The sequence below is a fragment of the Morus notabilis genome, unplaced genomic scaffold (genome assembly GCF_000414095.1).
Source record: "Morus notabilis unplaced genomic scaffold, ASM41409v2 Scaffold518, whole genome shotgun sequence".
NCBI lineage: Eukaryota > Viridiplantae > Streptophyta > Magnoliopsida > Rosales > Moraceae > Morus > Morus notabilis.
In genome coordinates, this window is record NW_010366577.1 from 1,105,249 (window position 1) to 1,118,438 (window position 13,190).

General features: G+C 32.4%; 1 protein-coding gene across 1 annotated transcript; it reads left to right on the forward strand.

Annotated features, from left to right (window-relative positions):
• Positions 1 to 8,618: 8,618 nt before the first annotated feature.
• On the forward strand, positions 8,619 to 10,767 carry LOC21409807 (transcription factor MYB20). The gene is made up of 3 exons (XM_010110683.2): positions 8,619 to 8,902; positions 9,211 to 9,340; positions 9,771 to 10,767. The coding sequence occupies exons 1-3, from the start codon at positions 8,770 to 8,772 to the stop codon at positions 10,483 to 10,485; spliced, it is 978 nt and encodes a 325-aa protein (XP_010108985.1). The 5' UTR covers positions 8,619 to 8,769; the 3' UTR covers positions 10,486 to 10,767.
• Positions 10,768 to 13,190: the final 2,423 nt, after the last annotated feature.

Below are 13,190 nucleotides of genomic sequence, written 5' to 3' on the forward strand. Positions count from 1 at the left end.
GCCCAAGCCCAGTTCAGCCCAAGCCCGAATTCGGCCCTTGTTCGGCCTGGCCCAGGCCCGAGAAACGGCCTGTGAAAACACCCCCCCAAGGCCCAACGATCACAATCTGAAAAAACCCCAAAAATCCCCTACAAATACCCCTTAATTCCACCCCAAATTCCACACAAAAATTTACTCTCAACTTCATATCTAACTCTCATTCTATCTCTTATCTTGTCTCTTTGATTTTGAATCTAAGCTTTTTTTCTCGTGATCACTTATTTTCTTGCTATTTTATTTACAAAGTTTAAGTTCAATCAATTTTCAGAAAATGGATGCATCAAACTTCCTTGATTTCACTACTCTTCCTGAGCTTGGTGATGAGCCATTTTTCGAGAATGAAATGATGCCTCCCAACCCTACCCCCCACTGAATCAGAAAATGCTCTGGTTGATAATGCTTCAGTGCACAACAAGGAAGTTGGAGAATGCACCAGGAGAAAAAGACCGCGAACTTTTCCTGCATGGCAGCATTTCACAGAGGAGCCCCGACCAAATCCAAAAACGGATGAAATGGAAATTCGTGCGGTATGTAAGTATTGTAAAAAATACTTTTCTAATAAAAATGGTAAGAGTACTAGTCATCTGGATAGACATTGGAAAGTATGTCTACCGTTGCACCAAGGTGGGAGTGTAGACTCCCGCCAATAAACACTATCACTCACATCACAAGGGTTGTAAAATTTTACATACGATGCATAATGTGCTCATGAGGTACTTGCTAAATTTCTAGCTAGTGCTGGATTACCTATTTATTTTATAGATGATGCGTCGTTCAAAGAATTTATATAGACGGCCTTCTGCCCACAATTTAAACGGGTAAGTAGAAACACAATTCGTTATGATCGCATGAAAGTGTTTTATGCAATAAGATAATCTCTTGTTAATAATTTTAGGACTTTTAATGCTACTGTATCTTGTACTTCTAATCTATGGGATGGGTGCCATAAAACTGAATTTTTATGCATCATGGCGCATTATGTTAATTATGAATGAGTTTTACAAAAAAGAATAATAGGTTTTTGTTTATGTCCATATCCTTATAACGCATCAGCTATTTTTGGTATAATAATGGAAATTTTTAGGTTTTATGGGATAGAAGATAAAGTTTTAACTATTACTTTTGATAATGTGTCAACTAACACAGCTGCAATTAACATGTTTAAACTTAGTTTGAAACCAGTGTTTGAGGGGAAATTTTTCATCAACGGTATACATGTCACATAATCAATTTAATAGTTCAGGCAGGTTTTGAACATATTTAAGCTAATCTAACAAATATTAGAGAATCTTTATCCTTCATATCTAGTTTTGAAGCTCAGCTCCAAGAATTCAAACAATATTGTATGAACAGTCATATGCGCCCAAGAAAGTTCCCAACTGACGTGAGGCATAGGTGGAATTTCACCTATTTAATGTTGAAGGCTGCACTCCCGTATTCACAGCTCATCACAACGTATGTAAACAGTAAGAACGATTAACTTTTAATATTCGATACAGATTGTCAGATTGGTGAGTATTTTTTAAAATTTCTAGAAGATTTTTACAATGCTGCTGACTTACTTTCCGGAGTTTATTATCCTACTGCACATTTAGCTTTATATCAATTATTTAATATTTCATAAACATTTTCTTATTATAGGGATACAGTGCTTTTTGGAGACATAATTAAGCTAATGGAAACTAAATTTAAAAGTTATTGGTCAGGTTGTCTTATGTTATATGCATTAGCAACCATTTTAGATCCTAAGTGCGAAGTAGATGGGATTGAATCTTTGATAACTACTATATAGAAAATTTAGATATTGATATGTAACTAACTATTACTAATGCTAGGAAAATGTTAGAAATGTATTTGGTTTGTATGAAGCAAAATACATCACAGGTCAAAAAGAACAGGGAACTTCGACGTCAACTAGCAGTTCGAGGCCTAAAGGATCGTCATGGAGTTTCTTGAAAAAGAAAGAGAAAACGGCAGGATCATCATCAACACAAGCGTCTACCAAACTGGTAAAATATTTTGAAGTAAATTTTGTAATCGATGACGATAAACTAGACATCATACAGTGGTGGAAGAGCAAGACCGATCATTTTCTAACACTGTCTGTAATAGCTCCTGACATTCTGACAACTCCAGTGTCAACGGTAGCATCAGAGCAAGCAAAACCCTAAAAAAACTTAAAAACCCTAAAAATCCTAAAAAACCTAAAAGAAACCCTAAATTCTGAATTCTTAACAAGAAGAGAAGCAAAAGAGGGGCTAATGTGCGTTAAAGACTGGGAATATGCTAGAAAATGAAAATAACAATACACAGATGATTCAATGCAAGACTATTTTTCTAACTTAGAAATAACAGAATCTTCTAGAAGCACTTAGCTTTTGTAATTTACTATTCCTGGAATACTGCACTTTTTTTTCCTTCGCTAAGGTTTTGTCCCGATCTCCCCATGAGTTTTACTTGACAAGGTTTTTAATGAGGCAGTCATTTATGTGTACTTATTCGTATTATCTCAATTCAATAAAATCACATCTTTTCAGGGCATATGATATTTTTTTTAATTAAATTTTAGAAAAAAATTACAAGGGCTAGGACCGGCCCGTGAAGGGCCTGAGCCCAGGCCCTTATGGACTAGGGCCGCGGGCCTGAGATTTTCTCATCAAGCCCAACCCTGGCACGGCTCTACACTGTACAGGGTCGTGTCAGGCACGGCCTAGGCCTGCCACGGGCTTGGGGTCAGACGTGTCGTGCCGGCCCGGCACGACACGTTTGACATCTCTATCTCCACTTATGGAAGGAGAAAACATGGTGGGACTCACTTGTACTATTTTTGCTTTTAATTTCTCTTCCATTCTCTTTTCTCTCTTACCAAGCAACATATTTTTCTAGTTTCTCTTCTTAAATCCCTCCACCTTCTTCCTTCCTTCTACTTTTCTTCCTACCAAACCCAGCGTAAATGGGCTTGCTCATCCTTTGTCTAAATTAGGCTTTGTCCACATGAAAGTTTCAAATTAATTTTAGAAAATTTTTTGTAAAGCCAATAAAAAAGATAACACTATTTTCTTTCATTGTTTTAAAATTTATCTCTTCGTAACCTACAGGTTATCTTTTCGTAACCTGTAAATTACAAAAGGTAACCTGCACATGATTTTTTTTAATGGCATCAATATTTTATATAATGACAAATAATATATTTAAAAAAAATATATAAAAACTTGAAATTTTCTACCTAAAAAAAAAACCAATTGCTTTCCTTTAGTAGCCCAAACACTACTTGCTTACCTCAAGTAGCCCAAAATCTCAGTTGCTTACTGGTAGCCCAAAAACCCACTCCTTTACGATGAGTAACCCAAAAGCCCAAGAAGTCCAGTTTTAGAATATGCAAAAAAAAAAAAAAAAAAAAAAAAAAAATCCCAATCCCAGGAAATGTAATTCGTTTTCCTTCAGCTGGCGTAGCTCTGGAGTCTGGAATGGTGGTAGCAGCTTGCTAGAGTTAGAAGCTTGAAGGTGAGGGAGCGGTCGTTGCGGAAGCCTGCGTCGAATTGATAACTTGACACCGTTGGAACTCGGAAAGAAAGAGATTTGCATCTTCAAATAGAATATCTGTCGACTTGGACTTGTTAATGTGAACCAGATTGTCCCTATCCTTCCACAAGAACCAAGCCAATTGTTCTTTACTAATTTTGAGTTAGGGTGATTTGAGTGATGATCTTGAATTGAGTTTGAGTTATAATTTAAGTTGAAGTTGTAACTTGAGTTTGTGTTTAGACGTGCACATTTAAGTTATGATTTGAATTGAGAATTTTTTTGAGTTTGTGTTTGTCTAGGTCAAAACTTAAATTTGTATTTAGATAGTATTTTAATAAAAACTCAATGGTGATGAAAAATTTTAATACGGTATATGGGTGTGGTTTTATTCATTTTTTCGTTGTGAATGCATAGAAAAAAATCATCTCAATCAGAATTAAAATGAAAAAGTTATGACATTTTTAAAAATAGAAAAAATATTGTTCATTAACTTGAGTTCGAGTTTATAAACTCGAGTTGAAGATGAAACTTGAACTCGAGTTTAAACTCGAATTCAAACTCAAATTTTATAAAAGAACATAAACTTAAATAAAATTGTAACTTGAGTTCAAATTTTTTCTGAGTTTCGTTACAAAAGGACAACCCCTAAATCTTTTAGTTTCAAGATCAAATTAAGATGTAAACAAAGACCAGCAAAGGAGGCCTGTCTGCAAGTTAGCACAATGAAAAATCAATTAGGAAATTAAAACTAGAGAAAAAAATATTGGAGTATGAAGGGAATCCGGCAAAGTTCAAATGTTGGTCTCCCAGAATCAAGTATTAAAAAAACATCATTATATATTTGAATAAAATTATTTCTTTGGATGCGGAGAGTTGCATTATAAGTGATATCTTTAATCATTTTTATCTTTGAACTTTTATAATAATATGTGTTCTCTTAAAACTTTAACAATAACGCTTCAAGAATATGAAAACAATTATTATATCTTTTTTGGCAGTAACGCCAATGAATGATGGGAAATTCTCATATAATACTATTTTATTTATGCCATTGTTTTAAATTTTATTTTATGTCATTAATAATCTTAAAGTTATCTTTTTATAAACGGTAGGTTATCATCTTTTATAACATGCATAACCTGTAAGTTAACTTTTCGTAACTTATAGATTTTACCTTTTATAACATGTAAGTTAGTTTTTGTAATGACATCAACATTTTGTGTAATGAAATAAATAATAAAGTTGAAAAAAAATGATTAAACTCAAAATTTTCACTAATTAGATGAACCTCAAAAAGAAAGAAAAAAAATAGATGAATACATTATTAATTATAGATATATAATATAATAATATTTGCCCACCTCTTCAGTTTTGCCGACAGGCACTGTGGCATTGATAATATTTCAGAGAGAGATCATTAAGAACCATATATGGCTTTGGTTTTGGTTTATGTTGAATTTGATTGGTTTTCTATCTTTTCGGACTTTCATCTTCTTTGTATTTTCTTCTTTTGTTAGAGTAAAACTTGGACAATTTTCCTTGCTAAAGACACAAGTTTGTCTCTCCCCAACGAAAAAGCTAGCATGACTAAGTACAAATGTGAATTAAGTGGGGCTGGAATTAGAACAGTAATATTATCTCTATATTTTAATAGCATTTACAAATATTGCTTAGTACAAATAGAAGGGATTTTAAGCATTATGATAGTTGATATTCATACAGATACTCTTTGATTTAACTATTATTCGCACAAATTTGAGCATCAAATGCACCTTTTTCTTTTCGTTCATGCCTTCTGGTTTTGGTATAGTATTTGTAATGAATAACGCATATTGAATTTGTTCACAAAATTTCTCATCCTTTGAGGTATTAATTTCTTTTTTTCTTTTTGAAAGAAAGAAAGAACTTCAATTCATTAATCAGTTGATTAAACTAGAAAGCACAGAATCATAACTAATCACAGGGATTGCTTCAACAGCAAGTAACAAATAAACTTCACAAATGGGACCCTTGCCAAGAATTAGTAAGAGAGGACAAGAGTGTGTGTGTTATAGCTATTAGCCTTTACTCCTCTCACATATAGACTCTGAGCCACAATACAATAGACTTCAACATCCTCAGCTTGTTTAAAATCATTGGGTTCTTTTGGTACGATGATTCAAATCAAGATGATTCTAATTATGATTCTGAAACCAGAATTATGATTCATGATTTTGAGTTTAAATTATAATTATGAAACTATGATTCCGAATCAGGGGTTTAAATCACCTTAAATCAAGAGGGGTGTGGTTTTAAAATCATGATTTGAGCTAGTTTAAAACATCACATTAAATTCTAAATCATGATTCAAAATCATCTAAACCAAATACTGATTCTGAATCAGGATTCAGAATCATGATTTTGGATCTATCTATCAAACGCACCCTAAACTCCTACTGAGAAAATTACTGAACTTAACTTTAAGGATTTAGATTTTTACTTTTTATTCTTAATTAATATCATTTTAATTAATATAATTATTTAATCAGGATAAATGTTTGTGGGTCAAATAGTAAAGGATGCTATTTAAAAAGATTATTTATCTCATTTTCCTTATCCTATCACGTACAAAAGAAAAAAAAAATTCACCACATACAGAGCCCGGTAATAGTGAACCCTGTAAAAGACTTTAACAAAGGCCAAAGAGGAGTAATATCCCAAGCAAACCGATAGACATTGATCAAGGATGAAAATGTCTGTAGTCTTGATTTACTGATAATATCAACCAAAATGTCAATATCGACAGATATTTTTTTAAAAAATGAATATTTTTTGAGAAAATCTTAAAATTTTTTGTTAAAACTATACAAAATATTTAAAAAATATAAATATTACTTAATTTGAGCTAATTTAATAACAAAAATAATAATTTCTTAATAGAAAGTATTAACATTATTCGTCTCTGATTGTTTATTGTATTTGTCTCTGATTCTGAATCACGATTTATGATTTTTTACAGTATTTTTTTCTCACAAAAAACACACGTAAAACGAGAATGGTTCTGAATCATGATTCTGAATCCATGAACCAAACGTCCACTATGTTTGTTTCATGTATTTGTCCATGATTCTGAATCATGATTCATGTTTCTCTACAGTGTTTTTCTCTCACAAAAAATACACGTAAAATGAAAATAATTTTAAATTATAGTTCTGAATCCATAAACTAAAAGGTTAACATGTAAGAAGGAGCCCGGAGTTCATTTCTTCATTTATATTCATAGTTTAGTCTACTCATAGAGGGACTAGCCTCATCGCAGTAATTAGAGGGTCTCTGGTCATTCGCCTCTTCATATCTTTACAGCTCGGGCATACATTCAGGCATTTATTCCTCCAATTAGCAAAGAAAAAAATAGCTAACAGAAATAGCTGACGCATAACTAACAGTTATGTGGGTTACACCGTTCGCTCAACGAGAAGTATAGCAAACAGAACCTCTTCCCGTAGTCAAACGATGGCCATGGAGAGTATTCAACTTACACCTCCATAACCAATATCCTTATCAACGAACTCCCAAATCTTTTGAACGAAAAGTACATAAAAACCATTTTGTCATGTTGATTTAGTAACCACGTACTAAACACTAAACGGGGCTTCCTTCAATTCCTCTTCCGAATATGGAGCTTCAAGCATTTCATCCATAGCCGCAGTAACCCGATGGTATACACATCATAAGACAGACAAATTTGGGACTCGGAGCAGAGTGAAGTAGACACATTGGCCAAGTACACTTCAACAATCTCCTTAAGTCCAGTCATTTGTGTTTTCCAAATTCCAGTCCATGAGCCTCATTGTTTTTTTTTTTTTTTTTTTTTTTTTTTCCCGGCCACTAGAGTCTTTCAAATGGAAAAGGTTCGTATTGTGAAATTTGAATTGTGAAGGTCCAAAAGAAAAGATTCGTTTAGGATGGAATGCATTATTAACCACAATCGCAATGTGCGTTTGGAGTAAGGATTTGGATCATAGTTCATGGCTTGTTACAGTATTTTCTCTCATAAAAATACAAGTAAATCGAGAATAATTCTAAATCATAATTATAAATTCATAAACCAAATGTCCTATCGATTAAACGTCTCTTCTTCTTTATTTTTACTTTTTTGAATCTTATGATGATTAATAAGATCCATTAATGAGGATATCCTAAAAATAAAAGTCCAAATTTCAAACCTGAGAATTAGTGGAAAAAAAAAATGTAATTTCCAATGTAAAAAGAGGTCAATATGTTATTTGGATAAAATCTCCTTCATCCTAACCATTTTCAAGTGAATTTCGTTAAAGTCTCTTAGAACCAACCAAGACGGCAGAAACATGTTTTTCAATCTATGTAAAATTCTCCTACTATTGTAACTTTTTTTTTTTTTTCTATATACCGTTTTTAAAGTAAAAATAGTGTAGCATATATTATAAATAGATGTGACAACCATAATCTTAATTACTCATAAGAATTACATCAGTTTGGTACAGGAAAAGAAACTGAACCATATTTTGCTTAGTACATAAGAGAAGAAAACCATCAAATAAATATGCCTCCAAGTTTCTGTCCATTAGTTATTACTTATAAATGTATTAATAGAAATATACCAATATTTCTTCTTCTTTTTAAAAAAAAAAAAAAAAACATTATTTCTTCTTATTTTAATAACAAAAAGAAAATATTAGGATTTATGAGAATTTCAAATTTGGGGTATGAGTTGTTTGCAACATAGTTTGTCTAGGGTACTCTCATGGAAGTGTGTAATACATACAATTACAAATGGTAATGGGTATCTTACGCTTCCAACTCAAGCAAAAAGAAAAGAGTTGATGAGGTGGAGCTTTCTGAAAAAGACCTCCCATTGATAGTCAACACGTGTACACAGTGAGCCAAAAACAAAAAAAAAAACACAAAAAAAATTTGCATTTTAAAAAAAATAAAAATAAAAAAAAAGAAAATAAATTTAGAAGGCGATCGAAGTCCAAAGGATTTGTATTTAAGTAGGTGGGGTGGTGGTATTTTCCACCTTAGTCTAACTACAATCTCTTCTTGAGGAGTCTTAACAAGTTTGTCTCTCTTTCTATCTCTCTCACTTGTTTTGAAGATAAATTACTAGTGGGGATTTTTTTTTCTTTGTTTTCTTAATTTTGTTGGGGAATTGGGTTAATCTTGAAAGAAATTAAGGAAATAATTATGGGAAGACAACCATGTTGTGACAAAGTGGGGTTGAAGAAAGGGCCATGGACGGCCGAAGAGGACAAGAAGCTCATCAACTTCATCCTCACCAACGGCCAATGCTGCTGGAGAGCCGTTCCTAAGCTTGCAGGTTTTATGTCGTTTCTCTTTAATTATTTTCCTATTACATTACTCTCTCACATACAGAAAACTTGTTAATTTTTAAAATTAATCTTGATCTTTTTTCTTTTCTTCTTATTTTTTTTGGGTTGGATTTTGTACGTTTTCATCTTTCATTCATCTTTGTTTATGAAAAAAGAAAAAAAGAAAAAACTTAAGATTAAAAAAGAATAAAAGAAAAGAAAAGGAAGGGACAAGAGAGAGAGAGGAAAGTGAATTATATCATTCAGAGTAAATGATTATGGTTATGGGGCGTGACATTATATTATATATTTGCAGGATTGCTAAGGTGTGGAAAAAGTTGCAGGCTGAGATGGACCAATTATCTAAGGCCTGACTTGAAAAGGGGTCTTTTATCTGACTCTGAAGAGAAAATGGTCATTGATCTCCACGCTCAACTTGGCAACAGGTTTCTTTTTCTCAGCTCGTCACCTTTTCCTCTGTTCTCCAAAATGGAGTTTAGTTTTTCTTCTTTTTTTTCATTCATTAATATTTTCATTCCTGAATTTCATGCTTTACTATATATATATATATATGTCTTTTGTAAAACATGAAACTTTTCGAAGCTCATTTTTCTTTGCGACTTCTTAATCATTCGCCTAGCCCTTCTTCTGAAAATTCTAACCATTTGTTTATTACAAATGAATTTATATGACAAAGCCCCACATAAATTCTTTATTAATTATCAGAAACCAAAAATAACATTTTTAACAAATAAACTTAATAAATATTAGTTATTATGACTCTGCTGTTTTTAAAATTATAATACGAAAAACTTTGCTTGAACTTTTCTGCTTTGTATTTAATTTATTTTATTTTATTTGTGTTGTGTAATGCAGATGGTCTAAGATTGCGTCTCATCTTCCGGGAAGAACAGACAACGAAATAAAGAACCACTGGAACACCCACATCAAGAAAAAACTCAAGAAAATGGGGATTGATCCTCTCACCCACAAGCCAATTATTTCCACCGTGACGGACCAATCAGAACCTCAACCACCACCACCAACACAACAACAACAGAATTGCTCTGAACTCGATAACAACAACGAAATCGCGACGGCGACAACGACGACGACGACGTCGTCGTATCAGTCCTCTTCAGTACTGACGACCGAATCGAAAGGTAAAGACGACGTAGAGAACAGCATGACGAGCGGAATAATATTGGAAAGTCAGCTCGTCAATAACGGCTTCTGTACGGACGAAGTACCTCTGATTGAGCCTCACGAGATTGTCGTTTCTTCTTCGACGACGTCGTCTTCGTCGTCGTTGTCGTCTTCTTCGTCATCGGATTCTCCCAATTACTTTCTGGAAGATTTGCAGCTTCCGGATTTCGAATGGCCGTCGTCGTGCGACTACGGCGACAACCGTGTGGGTGACGGCAGTGGAATGGGGTTGTGGGACGAGGAGTATTTCAACGGCTGGGATTTGCTTATGGAAGATGATGGTGATCATGATCGAAAGCAAATTGTTGATATTGTTCCTCCCAATCAGAGTCCGTTCCCAAGAACGGTTTTGGAACAGGAATACTGGGCATATGGGCTTTTGTGAGGGGAAAAAAAAAAAAAAGAAAAGATGGGTTTTGCTTGTAATTTTTTGTCAGTAGTTTTTCTTTTTCTTTTTTCTTTTCGATAAAAGAAAAGATGAAATAAATTATGGGAAAATTCCGTATCTTATTGCTGTCTAAACTACTTTTTTTTTCTCCTTATAGGGGGGAAATAAATAAAAGACAAAAAAATCATGTGTATGAAAATGAAAGCCTTGTGGGGTGTTACGCTACTGTTATTATATAATTTGGACGCTCCAATTTCCTGTTTCAATGTATGCAAATAATTTTATTGTTTAAAGACACACACAAACACCTTTTTTCTCCGGAACTAGTCCCTAAAATTTGTCCCTCTCCTAGGTTTCTAACCTTTTTATCTGCCACCCATGGTGGCATCGCAACAAAAAAACAACATATTAAGACTCTTACTTAAAATATAAAGATCAATTCCAATTTTGCACATTGAGATTGAAATTATGCATCTTATCGATCTATTGAATATGACTTAGGTAACAAGATATGGACAAAGCTCCTTCTTCAATTATGGTCTCTATAGATTGCCAAGTAGCTGCGAGCTTAAATACCCCACAAATCCCCTTTTTCTCGAGCAAAAAAACATCTTTTTACTTAAATAATAAGAAGGAAGGACTAGCATTGAAGGTATTAAAAACATCCTAATTAGATTGACACTCAATTTCAAATCACATTGAGTCTCTCACTCAATTTTATTAAAATATAAAAAACAAAATTGTAAAATAATTAGTCATAAAAATTACTAAGTTTTTTTTCACCTGAACTTATTATTTTTAGAGAGTGTTTATTCGGGTCCTCTACGTAAAGAGAACTCCCTTTATTTCTTAATTTTTTTTTCCTTTCTTTCTCTTTTTTTTTTTTTTTTTTTTTAAGAAATAGTACATATGCATTAAGACTTGAGCTCTCCATTTTCCGTTATGATGTGCATTTTTTCCCCATTATTACTTAAATCTTGCTTAGTTAAAACGTTAAAGTTTCTTAATTCAATAAAGTGATATGTAATTAATGGTTAAAGCTTCCTTAAACAATTTCAGTGTTACGTATCTTAACTCTTCAAGAAGGAATCTGTCACGTACTCAGATGTAATTGTACTAGAAAATCTTCGTTCAGTCAAAGACTCGAAGTATATAAATGATACAATATTTAGCCACTACATTTAGGGTCTCTCTAACAAATCTCATTATTCCGATTTGTTATAGTATTTTCTTCTCACAAAGAGTTTAAATTTAAAAAATTTTAATCAATAATTCTCTCACAAAATTTCCACTAATAAATCAAAATTACTGACTTGAACGTATATGAACCAAATAGACCTTTAAGAAAAAAAAAAGTTTTTGATTTTTCAAGTCGTCCTCTAGACATTTAGTCATGGGAAATTATTCCTAATTGCTAAAGGGAAAATATTAAAGAGTGCCTTAAATGAAAAAAAAAAAAAAAAAACAACCTAAAAATATCAACGTAAATTATTCGATTGGGATACATTCCAATATAAACAAAAACAAGTGGACATCCTTTCAAAAAAAAAAAAAAGTGGAGATCACTATAATTAAGAAATATTTGGTCAAGCCAGAGTTTTGTGTCAACTATTGGAAATTAATTCATAACCTTAGAACTAAAACGAACAGTAGCATATAATTAAGAAAAAAAAACATTACTATTTTTTTTTTAAATAGAGAAAAAAAAACATTAATCTTACTCTTCTTTCTACTGAAGATTCTGTTTCATGTTTGCAAATTTGCAAGTAATAAATTAGAGGTTATTTATTTTGCAAATAGATGTACCACATTCAAAGTTTGCGCATGTAAAGCTACTCAAGGATTTGCTTTGTCGTGTAAGTTAATACCGTAGCTTACGAGTGACAGTGACTATGGTCCAAACATAGCAGTGAAACTTGGTCGCCACATACTACTACATTCATACGTATATATGTAGGGCTGGCGATGTATATATATATATATATACAGAACATGCTTATATAACACCTCTGTTTGTGTATACCAATTTCCTGAAGGTTCCAGCTTCTAACCATACTAAACAATACTTAGTTTTTTGGGTCTTCTCTTAGAAGAATAATGACTATATGAGAGTGATACCTTTACCTATATTTTTAAGGAAAAATTTCGTATTGGTATCATGTATTTTAGCGTAATCATTTTTAACAATCGCGTATATTTTAAGAGAAGATTATTTCATAAAGACCTTATATCACTAAAACGTGATTTTTTAAAACGTCAAAGTACTAATTTAAAATTATAAAAAATACAAGGTCTTAAAAAATGATTATACTAAAATACACGATACTAAAATACACGGTACTATATATATATATACAGAACGTGCTTATATAACACCTCTGTTTGTGTATACCAATTTCCTGAAGGTTCCAGGTTCTAACCATACTAAACAATACTTAGTTTTTTGGGTCTTCTCTTAGAAGGGGCTTCAACAAGTTAGTTTCTTGCTACGTAACAATAATGACTATACGAGAGTAATACCTTTATCCATATTTTTAAGGAAAAATTTCATATTAATATCCTATATTTTAACGTAATCATTTTTTTAGCGATTGCGCATATTTTAAGGGAAAATTATTTCATAAAGGTCTTAAAGTACTAAAACACGATTTCTTAAAACGTCAAAGTATTAATTCAAAATTATAAAAAAATACAGGGTACTA

What these genes read in the sequence shown, in the direction of transcription:
- LOC21409807 (XM_010110683.2), top strand. Translation starts at nt 8,770, where the DNA reads ATGGGAAGACAACCATGTTGTGACAAAGTGGGGTTGAAGAAAGGGCCA. An exon ending in AGCCGTTCCTAAGCTTGCAG is followed by an intron (nt 8,903 to 9,210) that starts GTTTTATGTCGT and finishes ATATATTTGCAG; the next exon opens with GATTGCTAAGGTGTGGAAAA. An exon ending in CACGCTCAACTTGGCAACAG is followed by an intron (nt 9,341 to 9,770) that starts GTTTCTTTTTCT and finishes TGTGTAATGCAG; the next exon opens with ATGGTCTAAGATTGCGTCTC.